The sequence below is a fragment of the Nycticebus coucang genome, chromosome 10 (genome assembly GCF_027406575.1).
Source record: "Nycticebus coucang isolate mNycCou1 chromosome 10, mNycCou1.pri, whole genome shotgun sequence".
NCBI lineage: Eukaryota > Metazoa > Chordata > Mammalia > Primates > Lorisidae > Nycticebus > Nycticebus coucang.
In genome coordinates, this window is record NC_069789.1 from 49,712,974 (window position 1) to 49,736,855 (window position 23,882).

Consider the following 23,882-nt stretch of genomic DNA (forward strand, 5'->3'; position numbering starts at 1 on the left):
GTCAATAAAGTGAAACTCTGTCTCTACAAAAAAAAAAAAAAAAAAGTATAACTCTAGAAAGCAATAATGATAAGTGCATGCAAAATAACACCCTAGAATATGATAATTGTTTTTTTTTTAACTTATAAAAAACTTGCAATAAAAGCCATGTTACACAAAGTGCAAAAGCAGTCACAGATGACTTGAAAACCCAGCTTGCGCGCGGCGCTTATGGCTCAAGGAGTAGGGCGCCGGTCCCATATGGTGGAGGTGGCGGGTTCAAACCCAGCCCTGGCCAAAAACCACACAAAAAAATAAAAACCCAGCTTGCTATGATACGTGGTGGGCTAACCAACCAACTGCAAACTTCTTGTGTTAGTAAACAAGCCCTTTAAGGCCCTAATGAAGAAAGAGTAGATGTCATACATGTAGTAAACTGGTACTGATTTAATGCCTAAAGGCAGAATCAAGAAAGCATCCATTGCCCAGGTTTGTGATTGGATGCTAAGATCGTGGACCGGTGTCAGGATGGAAGTGGTTGTGAAATCATTCACAAAATATGGCATCAACAATGCTATGGATGGAACTGAGAATAATGCAATTTACTGGGGTGAGGAAGTGACTCTTTAGAAGACACTAGTAATGAAGAAACTGAAGAAGATGATACTTCTAATACTGACAGTGACAAAACGCTCTAGGCCTTCTGACATAAAATTTTTTGTACCTTGAATCTGTTCTTGTTTTATAATTACATGTTACACAAAATTTCTCACACCCTAATATGTTAAAATATAAATGCTAAACTTCCCTTTTTTTTTTTTTTTTATTTTATTTTTTTTTTTTTAATTGGGGATTCATTGAGGGTACAATAAGCCAGTTACACTGAAAACTTCCCTTTTAATACAAAAAAGTACCTAAATATAAACAAAGAAAATTTTGAATTAAAAAATTAAAAGGGAAGAATTTTTTCCCTGAAAGTTTAGGTGCAAAATATGGGTGTGCAGAATACACGGGAGCATGTTATGCACAGCAAAATGCCGTATCTAACTTCTTACCAGGCAGCTTCACGTTGACCTCCCACAGGCACTTCAACTTGTCCAAAGAACCATTATCTTCTCCTCCCAAATCTAATGCCTCCCTTTTTCCCTTTCTGGAAACTGCTGTAATACATCTAGTTGCCTGAGTCAGAAATGCATCATTGTTGATTCTTCCTTCTCCCCAAGCAAGTCCCTTTTGTGACACTACTCCAGCCTTATTAATTAATTAATTTATTTATTGGGAGACAGAATCTCACTCAGTCACCCTGGGATTGAGTGCCACAGTATCATACCTCACAGCAACCTCAAACTCTTGGGCTCAAGGGAGTCTCTTGCTGCAGCCTCCAGAGTAACTGGGACTATAGGTGCCCACCATAATGCCCAGCTATTTTTTAGAGATGGGGTTTCACTCTTGCTCAGGCTAGTCTTGAACTCCTGAGCTCAAGCAATCTTTTTGATTTAGCTCAGCCTCACCCTCAGCCTCCCAGAGTCCTGGGATTATAGGCATGAGCCACTGCACCCAGCCCTCCGTCCCCATTTAGATAGGCCACTTCATGTCCTGTCTGGATTACCATGCCAGCATCTCAACTATCTATTCACTTTCCTTTTCTTTTCTTTTTGTTGCAGTTTGGCCGGGCCAGGTTCAAATCCGCCACCCTCGGTATATGGGACCGGCGCCCTACTCCCTGAGGCACAGGCGCGGCCCTATCTACTCATTTTCATCTCCTAATACATTCTTTATAAATGCCCACACCTCAGCGTAGCATGCAGACTGAACTAGACCCTACTTATTGCTCCGGTCTCTTCTTTAGCCAGTCCCCTATCATAATCTATATCACAGCCATGTAAACTGTCATCAATTGCCAAAATACACTATGCTCACTTACCTCTGGGTCATCACATACCGGTCCTTTAGGAGGACCTTTAGACCCCATCTATCTTGACCTCACACCATCCGGCCTGTTAGGACTCAGTTTACCTGTCACTTTCTCCAGGAAGCTTTCCCTGATCTCTCCCCTTTCATACCAAAACTGGGTTGGGTCCCTGACACACTCCCCTAACATTTTAGAGCTTACACTTACCACACTAACTGAAAATGCCTGCTTATAAGTCTGTCCCTCTCCCCCCATTCAGGAGTCTATAAACTCTTAAAGATATTTAATTTCAAAAGAAAAAGTACTCACCATTTTATTCACTTTACTAAGTAATGTTTTTAACCTTTACAATGGTTCAACCTGTGTTTTAAGGACTATGAAAACCAAAGAAAGGTAAATATTTCAGTACTACATTTTTGAAAGTCAAGTATGTGTTTATTTTCATAGCAAGCAATCTTTTTCCTCTGGCCAATTAAAAGAATGGAGTATAAGTTTAAACAAATCAATATACAGCCCTACAGAATTTATTTTACTTATAACTGATAGAATCAGGTGTACCCTCCCAAACAGACCTGTCCCACCCAGGTGAGGCTAACCTGCCCAGGTAGAACTAACCCGCCCAGGAAGAATGGAGTGTATGTCCCTCCCAGGAAGTGGTAGATGGACCAATCCTTGTCTCCCTAGCCCTTTAGGTCCCCCTCTGGCATTACCGACGTGTGGATTTCTTCCGGGTTGAAGATCTCACCCTACCTGCACCAGGTGGAATAAAGCTATTTTAATTGCACAAACTGGGACTCCATTTTCCTTTTGTCTTGCACCTTGGAACAATCTTTTATCTCTGGCTCCACAACCTTTCCAGTAACTTCAACAGATATTTATCCTTAGAAAAACTCTGAAAATTTATGTTTAAAAAACCACCTGATTTTACTAGTCAAAATTTTGTCATAACAAAAACTCTCATCTTTTTCATTTTTACCACAAATTTTTATCTTTTTCTTTTACCTGAGGCAGGGGATTAACAATGAGTCCAAATAATCATTGACTTATGATAAAAATAGCTATAATTCTAGAATATCCTTTCTACAAGTGTAAAACAAAGGCAAAACCAATTGAACAGACAAAATATACAATTTTTGATGCTATATTTAACATCTGATACTCCTCAACTGCAAATTCTAAGCCTAATCATTTAAAAATTCTTGATTCAGTAATTTAATCTCTTTAGCTATTGTCTAATACAACGTATTCGTTAACTAAGCAAAACCTGAGAGTAAAAAGCTTAAACATCCTATACTTTCTTCCCTTCCTTAAAGAAAAAGTCTCTCATGAAATGACAAGATAGCTATTTATTTAGAAAAACAAGAGTGAAATTAATTCCCAGTACAGACTAAGCCAGAATGACTTTTAAAGTCCCATTCAGCAAAGGAAAGCTCAACTAGATACAACAGTAAGGTTATAGTAGCTGCAATTAGCATCACCATTCCAGTAGGAGGAGTGTGTTTCCAAGAAATCCCTTGCCTTCAGTATCCAAGTTAGAAATAGGTTCTCTGAATTTCATCATGTAAACCTATCATACTCAGACTACCGAAAAAAAAAAAAAAAACCACCATAAAATAAATCCTAGTAGGTTTCTTTAGGAAACCTGATCAAAATTATGGGATTTCTAAAATTCCTCATAGTCGCTCAAAAAGACCACATAAACAAATTCATTCCGGTAAGAGTTCAAAATGACAGATACAAAAATTAGGTATGAAACTGCTTATTAGTCAATATCCTGCTCAGATAAGCAGAATCTATTTTGCATAAACCCAGGCTGTCATGTAAAACTTTTTCAGCATTTAGTTTCCTTGTTACATAATAATCTACTAAAAGTAATTATACATTTTAAATCTGTTCCTTTCATCTTCTTTAACAACATACTTATAAATAAAGACTATACCTCAAATTTAGAAATTACCATAAATTTCAGTTTATTCATGTGCCTGTCTGGGAATCAACCCAGTATTACTTTTCCACACTAATTTCATACAATAACTTCCCTAGTAACAAACCTATCAATAATGTTACATGTCACTCAACTCACATTGGTCACTGGCAAAATATAAAAGAGCAAACAATCTTTTCCTTTAAACCTACATTTACTATTTACTATCAAGGTGTTAAAAACTCAGAATTAGGGCGGGCACGGTGGCTCACGCCTGTAATCCTAGCACTCTGGGAAGCCAAGGCAGCTGTATTGCTTGAGCTCACAAGTTTGAGACCAGCCTGAACAAAAGCAAGACCCTGTCTCTACTAAAAACAGAATAAGGCAGAGGATCACTTGAGCCCAAGAGCTGGCGGTTGCTGTGAGCTATGATGTCATAGCACCCTACCCAGCTTCAGACTCTATCTCAAAAAAGAAAAAAAAAAAAAAAAAAAGAGAGAGAGAACCCTGAATTCATCTACTTTAAATAACCTTGAACCAGTTTAGGTATAAATATGTTAAAACCAAAAAATAAACAAAACAGACAAAAATCAATCTCTGGTACAGAACACCAAACATCACCTAAAGCAGCACAATCAATGAAGGGAGAGGGGATGTCTGAAAGATAACCAATAGGTGATTTCTTCCTCAAAATCTGTATGACCACATTTATACACAGATACTGAATACACACAGTACCATTTGGTATCATAATAGGATTCAAGAAAACAGATAATGACTTCTGCTTTCACAAAAAAAATATGCCATTTCATTCCGGAAAGAGAACATCAGTACATAACAATTGAATGCTCACCCAAAACAATAAATATTATTCAAACTGGCTAGCAGAAAAGTCAAAGACAAAATAGGAACATGAAATATAAGTGGCCCTGGATCATCACAGTCTTACTTGCAGTAAAAAGGTGTGGTTAAGGTTAAGTAAAATGACAGACATAAGCATTCTAGAGGAAAACATTTCTTGATATGAAATAAGACAGGATAAAAATCATATTAGTTAAATTCAAGAAGAGTTCATTTGTTTAATATTTTGTATTCATCATATACAGTAGTAATATTAGGCAGAGATCTTCAAGAAATGGAACAGAGCTGTGACCATATACAGAAATCAACTTCACATTCCAAAGGGTTGGAATCATCACCTGTTATCCTGAATGATGTGATTAAAACTAGGCAAACTTCTATTATATGTTCTCAATTTTACTTGCCGGCTCAGCAACACTCCAAAAATCAGAGGAAAGAAAACTGACCACCTGGCATCAAAAGATAATAGCTGGGCTTTAATTATGTTAATTGCAATAAAATCCAAAAGAATCATCTCATCATACCTAACTCCAGAATCCTAACAGCACTAACCCCTTCAGGAAAGCAGCTGATCCGCCATAGGCAGCAAAGTGAAGAGTGAAATGTAAATAGCAGGAGGTAAAGTGAGGGCAGGAAATGTTAATAGGCCGGGTAATGAGCCATGAGTATCAGAGAGAAAAGGACAAAGTCTCAATTAATGAATTAAATCAATAGACAGATAATGCTAAACCAGTGATTCTCTACCCTGGCTGCACACTAGAATCACCCTGGGAGCTTTTAAAAATACATACAACTGGATTCTACCTTAGACCAATTAATTTGCAATCTCCTGGGGATGGGCCTGTACTGATTTTTTTTTTAAAGCTCTCCAAGTATACAGCCAGAATTGAGAACCAGAGTGCTAAACACATGAAAAGAAATTTGTCTCTATTCCCAGCTTTCTACAATTTAAAAAGCGAAATTAAAAAAATGAAGTACAAAAATCAATTATTTCTCAAATGTATTATTTTTGTTGATGAAGCTGTCTTTGAAATCCGAAGAGGCAATAACTCATTAAATACTAACTCATCTTTGTGATTTTATCAAGGAAAACTGTTATTCTCACAGGTGACAATGATTACAGTAAAATTCAAAGAGGTTAGACAACTAGCCCAAAGTCATCACTGAAGACAACTAAATCTACTATGGTCACACTATTTTACCAAATACATTTTACTGGATTAGCACTTTATTCAATGGTCCCTTCATAAAGTAATCTAAAATTGAATTAAGAACCAGGGAAGGTAATAAAATGGAGATATGATCCTAATTAGGAATTCCAAAGATGTTAGACTAGAAAAAGTTTTTCCTTCATGCGAAGACTTGCAATGGACATTAATTTTTCCAATTTTTCTAATAACTTATTAGAAATAAGTTATATTTTAAAATAGCATAAAAAATTTAAAAAAAAAAAAAAGCTTAAATAAATCTTCCAGAAGAAATGACTAACAGGTTACATCCTTTTATAAACATTTTTTTCTTAACATATATAAAATGTAAACTCTCCTTTAGGGCTGTCCTAACTACAAAAAGGGGTTTTGTGTTGAGATGGAATGATATTAATTTTGAGATCTACAAACCTTAAAAGCTGAATTAGTAGTGTTCTCCCCTAGCACAAAGCACATGATTATGCCAGTGTTCTTGCTTCACAATAACCTTAGAAGACCACACACCTCAAGAAAATCAACACTATTTTTTCCCCTTAAAGGCGAGCAAGGCACTTCAATCAGCAACACTGTTCCGGACCTCAATACCTCCAATGGGACCCAGTTTCTAAGAATGCACCAACAAAGAGTCTGAGTGCTACTTGGGAAGTTCCTCACCTCTCTGAAGGGGACTCCAATCTCACAGTTTCAGTCCGTTCTTGCTATTAATGGCGGTCTCCTTCTGGGAATACTATCTACACAATTCTATTGGTTAATTCTAAGTCTTTACTTGATAAAAAAAAAATCTTACTACAGATTGTAATATTTTAAAAAGTCTGACTTTACCTTATTACTATTTCTATACTAATGCTGAAAAACATCACAGCTTCACCTCACTTCACATAAATCACATCTGAAAACCAGTAGATAAAATCATACTTTAAATACACTAGGGAAATTTACTATTTAAGTAATCCTATTAGTAATCCTTCATTTTTAAAATATTTTTAATCTGGATTTTCATATATCCAAAAGAATGAGAACTAACATTCTTTGCCTATTTTTAGGCACTTAAATTATTTTACTTAATCCCACAACCCTGTGGAGATTGACAGTATTATCCCCATTTTACAGATAAGGAAAATGACTCAGAAAGATTAAAAATTTACCTCTGACCCTGGACTAACCCTAGTGACCTAACTCTATCACACTGCTTTAAATTTACATCAGACAGGTTAACAGTAAAAATACTGAAATCGTTTGATTTAGGTGCCAAGTGTCAGTTGCAACAGTATCCACCTAAGTAGTAACAGGGCTGAAACTAAACTGTTTAGGTCTGGACTTTCTCATCAATCACATGGGAGTAATACTGATCTTGCAAAAAGTTGCTGGGGTGACCTAATGAAATATAATGTTTGTAAAAATACATTGAGTTGTGGATTGTCACAGAACAGCATTGCTTTATTAGGTGTGAAAAAGCAGATAACAGGGATTAGGAGTTACACCTCTTTGGACTGTTTCACATATTATGAGCAATACTGCTTTGTAATTTCAAAATAAAGGAAAAGGTAAAATAATTTTAAAATGCAAAAATGTTCCCTAATGTAAGGCATCAACTACTTAACAAAACCAGTGCTTCCAGAATCTTAATAAACAGCAATAAAATAGACTAAACAGATCACATTGTGACTAACAGATTTTTTTAGGAGTTAAAAGTTTCCTGATTGTTGGTTATCAGATGAAAAGTTTAAAGTAGAAAAATTAAGTCCTATGCTAACATAAATTTTAAATATACAAAAATGATTGATAAAATGTTCCTAATTTTATTTTCTAAGTCCAGCTTATAAATCAACATGCAATAAAAAGGTGTTATGAAAAAATATATATTTTAAAACTTTACAATATAAGGCAGTTTAATTTTTAGGACCCTCATATCAGTTTCTCATAAAAAAAACTTTTTAACAGGGTTTATTAGTTTCTATAATAAAACAACATATTCTCAACATTTTTGTCATTAAAATGCTGTAACTTACTAAATGATTTTGCTCAAATAAACTTCTTATAGATGAAAAGAATGGATTATTTTGTTAATCCTTACTCATAGTACGTTTTGAGGAAAACTAGTTGGCCTCTTTCCAGTTCAGACCCATGTAGACAAAGTGTAACATAAGAAGGTTGGCATAAACACTTGAAAGATCTTGGATGACCATGGATATCTGAATCACTCCACAGTAAGATTGTATTTCAGAGAAGGAAGAAAAATTTCCTTTCATATACATACTAAAGGGCTTTCCACTGTTTTCTGTTAAGGTCACAAATGGAAAAAAACTACTACTGGCAGAAAAAACACAATGCTGTGGTATCAAGTACACAGCCAAAGTACCAAGTGAAGCAATTGATTTTTTTTTTTAAAAAAAATCACTTTCCAAGCATTTTGGCAACTGGAGTAAAAGTAGTTTTTCCTACTGGTGTGTAATCCAAGTAAGGATCTGATTTCCGCAATAAAACGTATAAAAATTTATCCTGAATATATAACATTTCTTATGAGGAAATGTTTCATACAAATATTTTCATACAAATATCTAGAATTAATATAAAGTTCTAATTTACTTTACTGATGACCAAATACCATAAATAAAACATTCTTGGCACTTCAACTTGTTGAGCCATATGTGATATAACTTAGATGATTACTGACACTATGCATATTTTCACCAGGCTTTTAAAAGCAAAATATATCAAAGCTGCATCTCTTAACTTGAAATCAACCATATGTTTAATTTCAATTTTTATTAAAGTAAATGTAATATTAACAATACAACCTAATATGAAACTAGGTTATCTTACTAAAAAGCAAATTAAATATGAAAGAATAAGGACAGAACCAAATGTTCAAACTGCAAAAATAATTTGACAATTTAGTGGAAAAAAATTAATTGTATAAAAAACTATAATGTTTTAATTAGATATAAAATTTAAAATCTATCACAGCAATTTAATGTCTTAATAAATAAGATGATATTCTTCTGGAGCTATGACATCACTCAAAAATTTAAGTCTTGGCAATATCTACCATTGTGATCTACCATTTCTCCATGTAAATGTTAACAATTTTTGTATGCTAAATGATTTATTCAATGATAAATGCCATAGCACTAACTAAACACATCAACCTCTTTTCAAAAGCCAGTCTGATTTTTGACTGTGGGATGTCCTTGACTTAGAAGCAAGAGTCAGGGCAGTCAGTGTAGGATCTAACTGGGGTTCTGGAGCTATTGTTTGATCTGGGGTTTTCTTTACTCTCTGAAAAGTTTGGCAGCATAAAAATATAGTATTCTTGTATTTGCCAAACTAAGGGTGGATTCATAGGCCCCAAAACAAATCAGAACCAGATTGGCCTTGAAGGGATGGTGGAGCTTTTTCAAATAGAGTGAAAAATCTGCTGAATATTTATCTATTTTAGTATGAACCTTTAATTTCCTAGCCTTGCAAAACAGACGATTTAGATGTCTATTTCTATTGTCCCAAGTTTTTTAAATGTCTAAGAGCAACATCATTTTGTTCTATAATGACTTCTATCTCACTTAAAAATCAAAAATATTAAAATTATAAGGTTAAAATTTAGTAATACACAAAGAATAAACTAGAACACCAGGAAACAACTTAATGAAAATCCTCTAAACCTAGTGAAGAAAATGAGCCAAAAAGAGTGCCAAGTTCTCCCGCAAGGCATTAGGCACGGATACCAATTTGAATTACTGTACAAACCTACAAAGTCCCTGGAATGGTGAACTAAGTTCCCATTCCATTACAAAGCAAAACTATCTGCTCTTTAATACTTCAAATAGACAGCATGTATCCTCTCAGACGGCACAATGTTTACATTTTTCTATTCTTTTAGCCAAAGGATAACATTTACCCTTAACGATAGTACACTGATCAGATTTTCAGGCTGCTTTTTTAAATAAATACAACTAAAGGCCAGCTAACTTGTGAGTGCTCTTTGCATTAAGATTCCTGCTGAGATGACTCTTAGGAACAATCAGTGGGAAATGGAGTTGAAAAGAGGGTGGGTGCAAATGGCTTTTTTTTTTTTTTTTGGAAAAGTACAGGACTAGTTAAGAGTGATCGAAAAGAGGAGCTGGGACTCGGGAAAGTGAAGGTCGGAAGATAAGTCGGGTTGTTACAGCGAGACCCAGGACAAGCCCGAGGGAAGAGTGAAGAACTCCACCTCGCGGGACGGCGAGAGAGAAGGGCAGATTAAGCAAGCGCGCAGGTGGGGAGGGGTGTTGGCCTCTCCTAAACTAGGAAGAGTTAAGGTGAATCAGGGAGGAGTGAGAAGCAGGTCTCCTCACATCAAACCTGTTTGATAAAAGAGGGGGTGGGGGACAAGGCACCACGGGGAACACGGCTAACACACTACGAGTCCTGTTGGGCAGGAGAACCAAGCCCCAGAAGGAAATGGCTCTGCTGGCGCAGAGGCGAGCGGAACCAGCCCCTGCGCTCGTTCTGGGGGCTGCGCCCTCGGAGGTTACCTTTTAGCTGGGGCAAGGGGTGCAGCTCCGCCTGGCTGCCCTGGCTGCGGAACTGCGACGAGCCCTGGCAGCGCTTCTGCCTCTGCGCCTTGCGCACAGATTTCCGGGTGAAGCCGTCCACTTTCTCCGAGGCCGAGATGGCGGCGCTGGCAGCCCCCGCCGGCGGCGACGAAGACGACATCTCCGCGGCCCTGGTGCTTGGCAACTCCCGCTGCTGCTTGCAAGGCACGGGCAGCGGCAGCAGGAGGAGGCGGGGGAGAGGCGCGGAGAGCTCTCGCCCTGCGCCCCGGCCCCAACGCCCTCCGGCTCCGGGACGCCGCCGAGCTTCTCCTCTCGCTGCCCGCCAACGCCTCACGGCCACATCTCAGCACCGGAGGTTCCTGGTCCCCGGCCGCGCGGCAAGCTCCCGGGGATGACCGAGGGAAGGGCGGGGGCGGAGGGGGGTGAAGAAGTTGTTGACTCCGGGCGCCGAGGGAGGGTGGAAGGGAGCCTGAAGTTTAGACAACTGAGGTGAGGGAACGGGGATGCGGACGCCGAGCACGCCTCTCGCCCCTTCTGCTTCGGTTGCCAGCTGGCCAGACGGCCAGCACCTCAGCGGCTGCTGCCTGCGCAGCCCGCCCTGCCTGGAGCCTCCTCCCGGGACGCTGCCATTGCAGGTCCCCCTCGGAGCCACCGCCGCGGTGCCCCTCTTCTCGGTCAGCGCTGGCCCCTCATTGCCCGGAGCGGTGACTTGCCGCCCCGGCCCTCCGCTTGCACAGCCTTGCTCCGCGCTAAGCAGAGCTGTCCGAACCCTCTCTACCGCGCGTCCGTCGGCCGCCCACGGAGAACCCCCGGGGAGCGACCGCTACAACTTGAGAAGGTGGTTGGTACAAGCAAGAGGGGAGTGTGTGTGCGTGCACGCGCTCTTCGGCGCGCGGCCCGGGGGAGGGGCCTTGTGGGAGGTGGGGAAGGAGGAGTTTGACTGACAACTTCCGCGGGGTCCCGCCAGCCTCCTGGTGCAGCAGCGGGGGTTGAGGGTGGGAAAGCATGCCAGCTCCCTCAGCCAATCGCAGGGCTAAGCGGCTGCACCCGGCTGAGGCGTGGCCTCCAGGGAGGTCTGTCTAATGTCAGGAGCTGGGAGAGGCAGGGCGGGGCGTGGCTGTGTGACGAGCTTCGACCACAGCCAATCGTAAGTGAAGGCGGCGAGCGGGGTACCGCCTGCGTCACCACAATCTCTTGAGGAGGGGAAATGTCCCTCCACCAGCAGGCACTTTTGTGCGCCTGCGCGACAGCTCCAGGCTACAACTTCTCTCCTGACAGCCTGCGAGAAGACCGGAAAACTAGAGGGGGGTGTTCAGAAAGCCAGGGTACCCCTTCCCTTTCCTCTCCTCTGCTGGCCAATGGGGAACTGAAGCGACTGATGGGGAGTTTGAGGGTTTGGGCGTGAAAGAGCGCCAGTTGTTACGTCACTGAAAGGGGCGAAGGTCGGTGGGACAAACGAGCAGTGTGATTGACCCGAGAAGGAGCCCCGGGAAGGCAGGGAAGTGAGCTCGTCCAATCGTGGCGAGTACAGGACTCGTGGGCGGGTGTTAGAACTCCGCTGGCCCGAAGCTGCGTAATTAGTGGTTGCGAAACGAATTTGTAGCTCTCCAGTGGTTCAGGCACTGCAGCTCCCTGAGAACGGCTCCTGCGTGGGGTTTAGGCAATTTAGTATCCACTACTTCAAAGGGTTCTGCAAGTCGCCGCCCTCCAAATAGAAGTTTCTCATTCCAAATTTAGTATCCTACTAATTTTCACTCCTCTTTGAGTCCAAGGCCTTACTACTTACAGCACGGAGAAGAGTATGAATTCGCCGGACAGTGTTTGTGGATTTGGAGGCTTGCCATGTGCTCTTATTGGGATCCTTTTTTTAGAGATTCCATCTACTTTTTAAATTTCTGTAAGAGGAGGACTAGTCATCTTAGTTTTTTGTGCTGCGTTTTCCATATGATAATCTGAACCGTCTGTCTCCTTTTTCACAGGTGGACCCAAATATCCAGTCCTCTCCTTCAAGCTCCAGACTTTTTTCCTTTCAACATAATGCAAATAGTCATATTTAAACAAAGCTACCTGATGTATATGTATGTAAGATTCCAACTTTGGATGGGAAATTGAATTCTAGACCAACATTTCCTCCTTCAGATTCACTGGGTGGTGAAATTGTACACAGTCCTCCCAAAAGGAGGTTCATACTTCACCAGTATCTCTGCCGCTTCTCTTTCTTATCCAGTCAAGCTCTAGATCATGTTGAATCCTTCACAGACATTCAAAACTCAGCCTTTCTCCAAATTGCCAAACATCGTTTAGGGCTTTCAACTCACTGCCGTATCAGTCTTCTTAAATGCCACTTTTGTCATATCTGCACATTTAAAGAGCTACCCAGTGTCTACAAAATCAAGGCTTTCTTCAATCCAACTTCCCAAATCTAAATAAATCCATTCATGTGTCTACATAAACTTCTTAGTTCAGGCCCATCATTGCACATACTGATCCCCTAAAAGTAGTTGTGTTCCTTGACACTTAGTTTTTACTGTTCCAACACTTTGAAACAATCTACGTTTTCTTCCCATCCTGTTGGAAGCTCTTTTCTTCAAACCCCAGCTCAACCGTCTCTATGAAGCTATTCATGACAATCCAGCCAGAAGTGATGCCTCCCTTCTTTGTATTCCTAATGCATTTATTGTCCGCATCAATCACAGGGTCTGTCATCATATACTGTCTCAGATGGCAGTATGCTCTTTCTCCCTTGAAAGTTTGTAAACATGAGAACAGGAACTCAGTTATTTTACACCTCTGTGGTCCCCAGTGAGCACAGGATAGATAGGCAATACATAATAATCGAATTTTTAGTGCTCAGTAGCAGAGTTTCTGAAAGTGTGGTTATTGGATTACCTGCATCAGAATCCTCTGGGGCGTTATTTAAAATGCAGATTCCTGGACCTCACCTCCAACACACAGAATCAGAACCTATGGGAAAAGCACTGATAAATCTATTTTTAGTAAGTTGTGGATGTTATTAAAAATGTACAAGTCAAGAGTACTACTATTTATAATAAAGATAATTTATAGAAAATAAGGGAAGACATAGCAGAAAGCAAATTCATACTGAAATATGATAGATGATACTAGAAACAAATTGTTGGGAGGCTTGGAACCAGCAAAACTGCCTGGGCTTTATCTGAAACAGCTTTCTGGAAAAGAATTTTAAGCATGATTTTAAAGAAAGACAGGAATCAAAACCTGAAAAGAGAAGATGGTATTCCAGATTCAAGTCACCAAACACTTTAGGGAACAAAGAACGATAGCCCGAGGATCAAAAGGCCTGACTTTAGAAAAGTATGATCCCATCTAGTCATTCATTCTGTCAGAGCCTTAGTTTCCACATTTGTACGTCAGGAAAAAAAAAATGAACAGCCTTCTTCACAGAGTTGGCATGAGTTTTAAATGTGATACATGAAAAACACACTCACGGGCCAGATGCAGGGGCTTATGCTGGTAATCTTAGTACTCCGGGAAGCCAAGGCCACTGGATTGCTTGAACTCAGGAATTTGAGACCAGCCTGGGCAAGAGCAAGACCCTGTCTCTACTAAAAATAGAAAAAACTAGTTGGGTGTGATGGCACACACCTGTAGTCCCAGCTACTCAGAAAGCTGAGGCAAGAGGATTGCTTGAGCCCAGGAGTTTGAGCTTGCTGTGAGCTATGATGATGCCGTGGTACTCAACCCAGGGTGACAGAGACTCTGTCTCAAAAAAAAAACAAAACAACAACAAAAAAAAAACAAGGAAATGAAAATTATACAGACAATAATTTCATACATACATGTATTTCTCAAACATTTACTTTTCATCCACTGTCTTCAATAAAAAAGGTATCTGAGTCCTAGCCAGAGATTTGGTGACTAAGAATCATCTAACAGAAAACTGCAATATTAGTATTTATGTGTCCTGAAGCAGGAAGAGTGATTCTATGACATAGAATTCTAGAATGTCTGATTCTATGACATAGAATTCTAACTCCTTCCCGTATGTGCAGATACTGGGTAAAGAGCAATTCAGAGGCCAAGACTTTATCACTAGCAAATCCCTTGGACTGGTTTGTCCTCATATGACTCGACTCCCTTTTTTCATAAACATATATGCTTTGCTGATTTTACTCTTTTGCTGGGAAAAATGATTCATGCAACAGTAATATCAAAATCATGGTTTAATGGTTTTAGAGAGAGTATTCTTTTCAGATCACTCTGAAATTCTCTAAAGCATATCCAAGTAAAGTTTTAACTGTCAACATTCTCTTAAGAGCCATGTTCCTAGGCCAGGTGTGGTGGCTCACACTGGGAGGCTGAGGCGGTGGATTGCCTGAGCTTAGGTGTTCAAGACTAGCCTGAGCAAGAGTGAGACCTCATCTCTAAAAATAGCTAGGTGTTATGGTGAGCGCTTGTAGTCCCAGATACTTAGGGGGTTGAGGCAAGAGAATCGCTTGAGCCCAAGAGTTTGAGGTTGCTATGAGCTATGACAGCATGGCATTCTACCAAGGGCAATAAATTAAGACTCTGTCTCAAAAAAAAAGAGCCAGGGTCCCAAACTGTGCTCCAATAGAACGCCAGACCACCAGAGCACTTGCTTTATCTACAGAATCAAATAGCGGTGGTATTTTCCAGATTTACAAAAATAAAATTTCTCTCATCTCTTTTAAAATGTTACATTCTGGCTCGGTGCTTGTGGCTCATGCAGCTAAAGTGCCAGCCACATACACCCAAGCTAGTGGGTTCAAATCCAGCCCAGGCCTGCCAGATAACAATGATGGCTACAACCAAAAAATAGCTGGGCAATGTGGAGGATGCCTGTAGTCCCAGCTACTTGGGAGGTGGAGGCAGGAGAATCGCTTGAGTCCAGGAGTTTGAGGTTGCTGTGAGCTGTGATGCCACAGCACTCTACCCAGGGCAACAGCTTCAGGCTCCATCTCAAAAAAAAAGTTAGATTCTCACTATTATTTGATCCTAGAATCTTCTAAATCAACATAGTATCTGATTTATCATAAAATATGTCAGTTTTTCGTTCCTCATTTCTTTTTATTTAAATATGTTCACATTGGCTCGGCTCCCATAGCACAGTGGTTATGGTGCCAGCCACATACACCAATGGTGGAGAGTTTGAACCTGGCCCCAGCCAGCTAAAAACAACAATGACAGCTGCAACAAAAAATAGCCGGGTGTTGTGGCAGGTGCCTGTAGTCCCAGCTAATTGAGAGACTGAGGCAAGAGAATCACTTAAGACCAAGAGTTTGAGGTTGCTGTGAGCTGTGACACCACAGCACTCTACCAAGGGCAACATAGTGAGACTCTCTCTCAACAACAAAACAACAAAAATATGTTTACATTGTTTAAAATTCAAAAAGAATAAAAGGGTAACAGGAAATGTCTCACTCCCATCCCTGTTTCCCAGCATCCAGTTCCCACCTTGGGTGGCAGCCAAGCTATCAGTTCCTCATATATATTTAATATATATGTTTCCAGATATATAATTTGTTACTTGCTTAAGGCTTAACAAATTCACATTTTAAGAGGCTGCATGAAAGTGGGCCAAATCCTAACCACTAGACCACTAGGGAAACTGATATTGTTAAAATTTCTGTGCTACCCAAAGCAATATAGAGACTTAGTGTACTCTCTATTCAAAATTCCAATGGCATTCTTCACAGAAATAGAAAAAAAAAATCCTAAAATTCGTAAGGAACCACAAAAAAGCCCAAAATAACCAAAGCATTACTGAGAAAGAGAAAGTTAGAAGTGTCACAATTCCTGATTTAAAATTATATTACCAAGCTATAATACTCAAAACAATATGGTACTGGCCTAAACACAGACACATAAGCCAGTGAAATAGAACAGAGAGCTCAGAAATCCAAACATATATGGTCAACTTATTTTTTTTTAAAGGGGAGAGCACGAACGCAGTACCCCACTACCACAAATTATGCAGTCAAGTTTCCCACATTTGGGGAAATTGCAGGGGTCAATACATCCAGAATGCAATGGATAAGCCTCACGCTGGGAAAACCACCTTTGTGAACATGGTATCTCTCCCACAAGGTAAGTATGGTCAACTTATTTTTGACAAAGTCATCAAAAGAGCACAATGGGGAAAGGATAGTCTAATAAATGGTGCTGGAAAAACTGGATTTCCATATGCAAAAAATGAAATTGGTCCTGTATGTTATTTATACCATATACCAAAATCAATTTAAAATGGATAAAAGACCTAAATATAAGACCTAAAACCATAAAACTCTTTGAAAAAATTACAGGGGAAAACCTCATGGACATTGGCCTTGGCAAGAGCAAAAATAAATAAATGAGACTAAAAATAAATAGCTTCATGTTCTTCCCAAATATTAGCCATTTTCTGAAAGCAAAGGAAACAATCAACAAAATGAAAAGGCAACTTACAGACTGGAAAAAATTTACAAAAAAATTTTACATATCTGATAAGGGGTTAGAATCCAAAATTTATAAAGAACTATTACAATTCAATACAGAAAAATAATCATTTCTCGGCCTTTTGGCTAAGATCAAGCGTTCAATACAGAAAAACAAATAACCTAATTAAAAAATGGGCAAAGGACGTGAACAGACATTTATCAAAAAAAAAAAGAAGTATGTGAAAAGGTATTCAATGTTACTAATCATCAGAGAAAAGCAAAACCACTGTGAGTTATCCCCCTCACACCTGTAAGGATGGCTATTATCAAAACAACAAAATATTAAAAAAGTTAGAGAAGGTGTAGAGAAAGGGAACCCTACTACACTGCTGGTGGAATGTAGATTGGTATAGTCATTATGGAAAATAGTATGGCGGTTCCTAACAAAATTCAAAATAGAATTACCATATGACCCAGCAATCCTTTTTCTACATATATAGCCAAAGCAGATGAAATCACCACCTCATAAAGATATCTGCACTATCATGTTAATTACAGCATTATCCCCAACACCCAGGATAGGGAAACAAATGTCCATCAATATACTGATGGACAAAGAAAATGATACATACACCCCCCACCACCAACAACACACACACACATACACCAACATTATTCAGCTTTTTAAGAGGAGATTCTGCCATTTGCCACAACATGGATAGGTCTAAAAGTTGTTATGCTAAGTGAAATAAGACAGACATGGAAAGAGAAATATTGCATGAACTCACTTATATGGGGTATGTGTAATTTTTAAAAAGAAGAATTCAAATACTGAGAGATAAAGAATGAAACTCTGGTTACCAGGGAAGTTACAGGAAGAGGAAATAAGGAGATGCAGGTCAAAGGATTCAAGATAATAAATATGTAAGATGTAGCTTAAACATTGTTATTGTTATTAAATTTTAAGCCTCTTTAATTTTGTGAAGGCAAAAAATGGAAACCTAACAAACATGTATATGTAAAAGTAAAAAACTTAAGTATAATAAAAAAAGTAAGATGAACAAGTTTATAGAGATCTAATGTTCAAAAGGAGGACTAAAATTGTATTGTATTTGGGATTTTTGTTAAATAAGTAGCTGCTTGTCACAAAAAAGTATGTGAGATAATAAATATATTAATATTTTCAATTAATGTCTACATTGCTTCACTATTGTAACTATAACATTATGTTGTAAACCTTAAATATACACAATAAAATGTATTTAGAAAAACAAAAAAGTGAAAACAAAAAAAAAAGAAAGAAATATAGAAAAACAAAAAAGCAACCTGGGTGTCAGGTGTGCACCTGTTGTCCCAACTACCAAGGAAGCTGAGGGGGGAGAATCCCTTGAGCCCAGGACTTTGAGGCTGCAGTGAGTTATTATCTTGCCACAGCTCTCCAGCCTGGGTGATAGATTGAGGCTCCCATCTCTAAAAAAAGAAAAAGAAAAATAAATTCATGAAGAAGCTGCATGACTTATAGGTAGTTCATCATCTAAAGAAGTTTGACCACTGCCCTAGATTTTAGTAAACCTTTCTGGAGCCCATACAGGCTTATTGATATTCATTCATTCATGATTTTATTCATTCATTCACTCGTGTGACACACTTATAAATGCATCCTGTGCTTGAACAGAATAAGTTGAAAGGAACCTAAAAGGCTGATTAGGACAAGAATGGTCAAGATGATACCTCCCCCCAGCTATACCAAAGAAGTCTTTCTCATAAGCCTCAAAGTGATCCAAATCAGAAAGTCCTTTTTTCCCCATGTGTTTCTAGAGACTTAACATTACTCCATGCAAAAAGATCTTCTGACTAATAACTTACTATGTGAGTTGTTAAAGCTTATTGAAATTTGTTTTTTATAAACGAACATTGCACTTTTCCAGATTTTTTCCTAGCACTCTAATTCCATGTTGTCAATCTGGCCACTTTGCAAGTACAAGTGTACATTGAGATAATTAGAACTCCTGCCGTTTTCAGAGACTCCTTTGCTAACAGCATAATCAGTAGTCATGGTTTCCTTCCTTCCTTCCTTCCTTCCTTCCTTCCTTCCTTCCTTCCTTCCTTCCTTCCTTCCTTCCTTCCTTCCTTCCTTCCTTCCTTCCTTCCTTCTTCCTTCCTTTCAACAGCATCTCACTCTATTGCCCAGGGTAGAGTGTTGTAACCTCACCAGAGCTCCCAGCAACCTCACACTCTTGGGCCCAAGCGATCTTCTTGCCTCAGTCTCCTGAGTAGCTGGGACTAGAGGCACCTGCCACAACTCCCGGCTAGTTTTTCTATTTTTAGTAGTCACAAAGGTCTGGCGCTTGCTCAGGCTGGTCTCCAGACTCCTGAACTCTAGCAATCCACCCACCTCAGTCTCTCCGAGTGCTAGGTGGCAAGAGTCACCGCACCCCACCTTTTTTTTTTTAAGTCCAAGTCTCACTCTGTCACCTGGGCTAAAGTGCTATGGCCTCAGCTTAGTTCACAGCAACCACAAACTCCTGGGCTCAAGCAATCCTCCTGCCTCAGCCTCCCAAGTAGCTTGGACCACAGGCATGCACCACCACGCCTGGTTAATTTTTCTATTTTTAGTAAAGAGAAGGGTCTCACTTTTGCTCGGGCTGGTCTTGAACTCCTGACTTCAAGCAGTCCTCCCACCTTGACTCTCAGAGTGCTAGGATGACAGGCATGAGCCACTGGGCCCAGCCAGTAGTCATGGTTTTCAATTGGTGCCATTTCTGTTCTTTAATTATAAACTTCTTTTAGTTAAGCTTACCATTATTAACTCAGTTTGTTGTGGGTTATTGTATAGGCTATTGTGTTTTTCATCCAGGAGCTTAGACTAGATCAGTGATGGTAAAAATGGCTAGATTGGAGATTTATTTTGGACAAGAAGCACACAGGACTTGCAGATGGATTGAATGTGGGCTCTTGGTATAGCAGAGGTATTATTAATCCTCCAAATATTGGTGTATATCTACTTTCTGATTATTATTGAATCCCTTTTCCACAGCTTTGAAGACTTTTGCCCCATATAAATAGGCTGGAATCATAAATGTATGATAGCCCTTGTCCACTACCTGTATAGATGAGGAACCAGGACACAGTGTAAAGGGGCTCAGCTCATACCATATGCTATTGTTCTTGCAGAGTGGGACAAAAAAGCCAGATATTGGCAAACACTCCACGCTTTAATTCAATCCTGCAAGACTTTTTCAAGTGCCTTCTGTAGGTCACACAATATTCCAATCACTAGGTTTCATACTTTGACAAGGATATAATTTTTCACAAATTTGTGTGTTTGGTGTGTATAAACATAATCTCCATCATAAATTTAACGCTCTGTCTATGCTAGGCATCATTTATATAAAGAATCTGGCAGAAAGAGATCAAATGAGAGACCCTCTCTTAAATTCTCTCTCATCTGTGTGATACTCCTGTTTCCCTGGAAATTTGTCTTGGTGACTTCTGTCATGTTCAGGAGCAATTGTTTGTATTCTGGCGTCTCTAGGGTTCTCTATTATTCTCTTATAAAAATCAGTAGAAATTCAAGGCTCTCTTTATTCACTCTATGAAAAAGCATTGACAGAATTTATGGAGTGGAAATCAAGAAATTAGAATAGGAGAAGTGGGAGAGAGAGCTGGAAAAGGTTCATTGATTCACTTACTCAGCAAGTATTCAGTGCTTATTATTGGCTGTTTTCTGGTCTAGTTTCTAGGTATAGAAAGGAAAAAAATTACAGTTCTCTCCCTTAGAGCAGCGGTTCTCAACCTTTGGGTTGTGACCCACAGGAACTGTATTATAGGTTCACGGCATTAGGAAGGTTGCGAACCACTACCTTAGAGAGTCTGAAGGGAGAAGCAAAAAAAGGAAGGAAAGAAGGAGGGAGGGAAGGAAGGAAGGAGAAAAGAGAAGAGAAAAGAAAAGAAAAGAAAAAAGCAAAGCTTATCATAGGTGGTATAATAAATCCTGTGACTAAAGTAAGCACAAAGGAGGAGTATAGAATCTATGGGGCAGTGAATAATCTATGGAATAATTCATATTGAAAGAAAGGCGTTTTAGAAGAGGATGCTTTAGATTTGAGACCTGAATTACTAGAAGAAGTTAGTCAGGAAAAGGAAAGGAGATGAAACCATTCCAAGCAGTGGGAGCATAATGCGTAAGGTGCTGAACCCTGAGAGAAGGGGATACATCAAGAAACAGAAGAATAAGCTGTCTACAGTGGGCTAAAAAGGAGTCTATTGAGAAGGGTAGGGTGGGTGACGAAGGGCTTTGTGTGCAGTTATTGAACTTTATCCTTAAGTCAGTGTGGAGACCCTGAAGGATTTTAAGCAAGAAAGTGGCATGATCAAATTTTGCATTCTAGAAAACTTACATTGCTATGCAGTGTGGAAGATGAACTGATCATAGAGGGCAAAGCCAGAGAAAGCAAGACCAGTAGGCCAGAAGAGGAACAATGAGAGTCTGAATAAAGCATTTGAGGTAGGATGGAGCGATCAGACTTGGGAGATATTACAAGTAAATGAAATGAGTTGGTGATTTATTGGGCATGTTCAGGAAGAGAAGAAAAGGAAAGGATGCCTCCCAGGCATCTGGATTGAGTGACTGGTGAACAGTGATGCCATGTAGTGAGACGGGGGGAGGAAGACATGGACTTCATAAGTTAGATACCTTAAATTTGAGAGATGTGCAGTAAGCAGTTGGAGAAAAGATCTTACAGGAAAGAGATCTAGACTGAAGAGAGAGATGTGGTAATCACCAATACACAGACGGCAGATGAAACTCTAATGAGACCTGGTTTCCTGGACAGAGTATGTAGAATGAGAAGGAAAACAGCAGAGCTGGAAGATGGTATCAGATTATGGAGTATCAATAAGTTTCTAATCCTGACGTTGGTGGGAGATGCTGAAGAATGTTTTGATTAGAGTAATTCATGTTGAAAGGTGTTTTAATAACATCAGGTGGGAGACGTGGAAGCCAAAGGGATTAGCTGATGACACTTACAGGTGTCCAAGTGATAAGCACCTGGAATGGGTGGTGCTAAGCAGTGTGTGTCAGCAGCACCCTACAGCTTTTTAATGTTATACCTCCCTAGTTCCCCAAGGGATATAAGAATCTTGGGGTGGAAGAGGCAAAATATGTATTTTGAAAAAAATTCCCAAGTGATACTCCCAACACTCACCTCTACTCTATCCCCCATTCCTTGGAGATCAGTGGCTTACACCAAAAATGGCCTTAGGAATAGATGTGACAGACATTACCAAAGAAACACTAGAGAAATTTGATTAAAGATGAAGCAGGGGGTGACAAATCAAAGAGAAGAATTATAAGTGATGCCGATGTTTTAAACTGGGTGACCAAATCAATTGAGGGCCTTTAGCAAAACGTTCAAAAGCCCAGCCAATTTCCTTTTGTAGGAAAAGGAAGAGAGAGGAGTCAGAAGAAGGAAGGAAAAGTGTAGCCAACATGAATTTGAGGCTAGACATGTTGAGTCAATAGTTTTTTTAAGGTCATTGAGGCTGGAGAGCTGGATCTTTATTTTTTAAAAAAGGTGATGACATCTTGTATATTAATTTGGAGAAAGAAGACTAGAGTAGGCTGACATCCTGGAGTAGGCCAGAGCAAAGAAGGAAATTGCACAAACAATACAAACCTCATTTTCCTTTTTAAGGAAGAAAAATCATGACAGAAACAAATGAGCAAATGATGTGTAGACTGTCGTGTGTCTCAGTGTTCTCTAGTGCCAAGTGGTCAGTAGAACCATGGCTCAGGGCAACTCCCTGTGTCCACTGTGGCACTGGGCCAAAGATCAGAAATATGGCAGTCCTCACCACTCACAAATAGGCTGAGTGGCCACCCTGGACACACTACGCATGGCACACACACATTCTCACCCTGTGTGTTAATTCCTGACCTCCCTGACACATTATTCTTAGTGAAGCATCACAGGAATGGAGAAGTATGAATCCTATGTATTCAATTTTGATATGAAGACAATTAATGACATGGTGGGGCATAGGGGAAGGGGAGACCAGACAGAGAAGGAGGGAAGGGGTGAGGGAAAGGAAAAGAAGAAAAAAAAAAAAAAGAAAGAAAACAGTGACTAATTCTCACATAAATTGGATTTAATTTTGACCAAAGTACATTACTCAAACATTAATTTTTAATTCAACTTGTTAATATGTTGTTTAGGATATTGCATCCTCATTTGTAAGTGATATATGTAATTTCCCCTTTATAATAATGTATTTTCTCCAATTTTAATATCAGGAGTACCCAAATCAAGTAGAATTATTTTGAAGTATTCTTTTTCTATTGTATATAAGATTTGGCATGATCTGTTTTTCGAAATTATGTTTTGCTTTTATTTATAAATATTAGTTGTCTATTTTTTGAGACTTAAAAAAAATAATAGGAAGAAGTTAACTGATGACTCCATACTGAATCTCAGAATCAAAGCATTCTATAATAGACATACTCTTATTTGACAATTGTGAATGTTACTTTCTTTGCATTATTATTATTACTTACTATTTCAATGTAGCAATTGTCTCATTCCTTTTCTGAATGTATTTATGTTCGTTTGTTCTTTACGAGGTTTTTGTTTTCTAGTCCTTATTTTAAACATTGTTATTGTTATTAAAATTTAAGCCTTTTTAATTTTGTGAAGGCAAAAATGGAAACCTAATAAACACATGTATATGTAAAAACAAAAAATAAAGTTAAAAAAATACAAAAAGTTGATTCTTTGAAAAGATAAACAAGATTGATAGACCTTTTGCTAGATTAAACAGGAATAGAAGAGAAAAGACCCAAGTAAGCTCAACTGGAAATGAAGAGGGAGATCTGATAGCACAGAAATAAAAAAACATCATCCATGAATACTACAAAAATTTTTATGCATGTAAACTAGAAAATGTAGAGGAAATGAGCTAACTAATGGAAACACACAACCTTCTAAGATTCAATCACAAAGAGAACTTAACAGATCAATAATGAGTTGTGAGATTGAATCAGTAATAAAA

The 23,882-nt window shown here is 39.2% G+C and overlaps 1 protein-coding gene and 1 non-coding gene across 2 annotated transcripts in view; both read right to left on the reverse strand.

The window, feature by feature from the left end:
* Positions 1-10,603, reverse strand: part of PPP2R5A (protein phosphatase 2 regulatory subunit B'alpha) — an 82,881-nt gene extending 72,278 nt beyond the window's left edge. The window contains exon 1 of the mRNA XM_053604088.1: positions 10,396-10,603. Within this exon, the coding sequence (XP_053460063.1) occupies positions 10,396-10,576 (181 nt within the window). The 5' untranslated portion in view covers positions 10,577-10,603. The remainder of the gene's footprint in view (positions 1-10,395) is intronic.
* Positions 10,604-16,347: 5,744 nt separating this feature from the next.
* On the reverse strand, positions 16,348-16,511 carry LOC128598056 (U1 spliceosomal RNA). The gene has a single exon (XR_008383562.1). It is a non-coding gene; the product is annotated as a U1 spliceosomal RNA (small nuclear RNA).
* Positions 16,512-23,882: the final 7,371 nt, after the last annotated feature.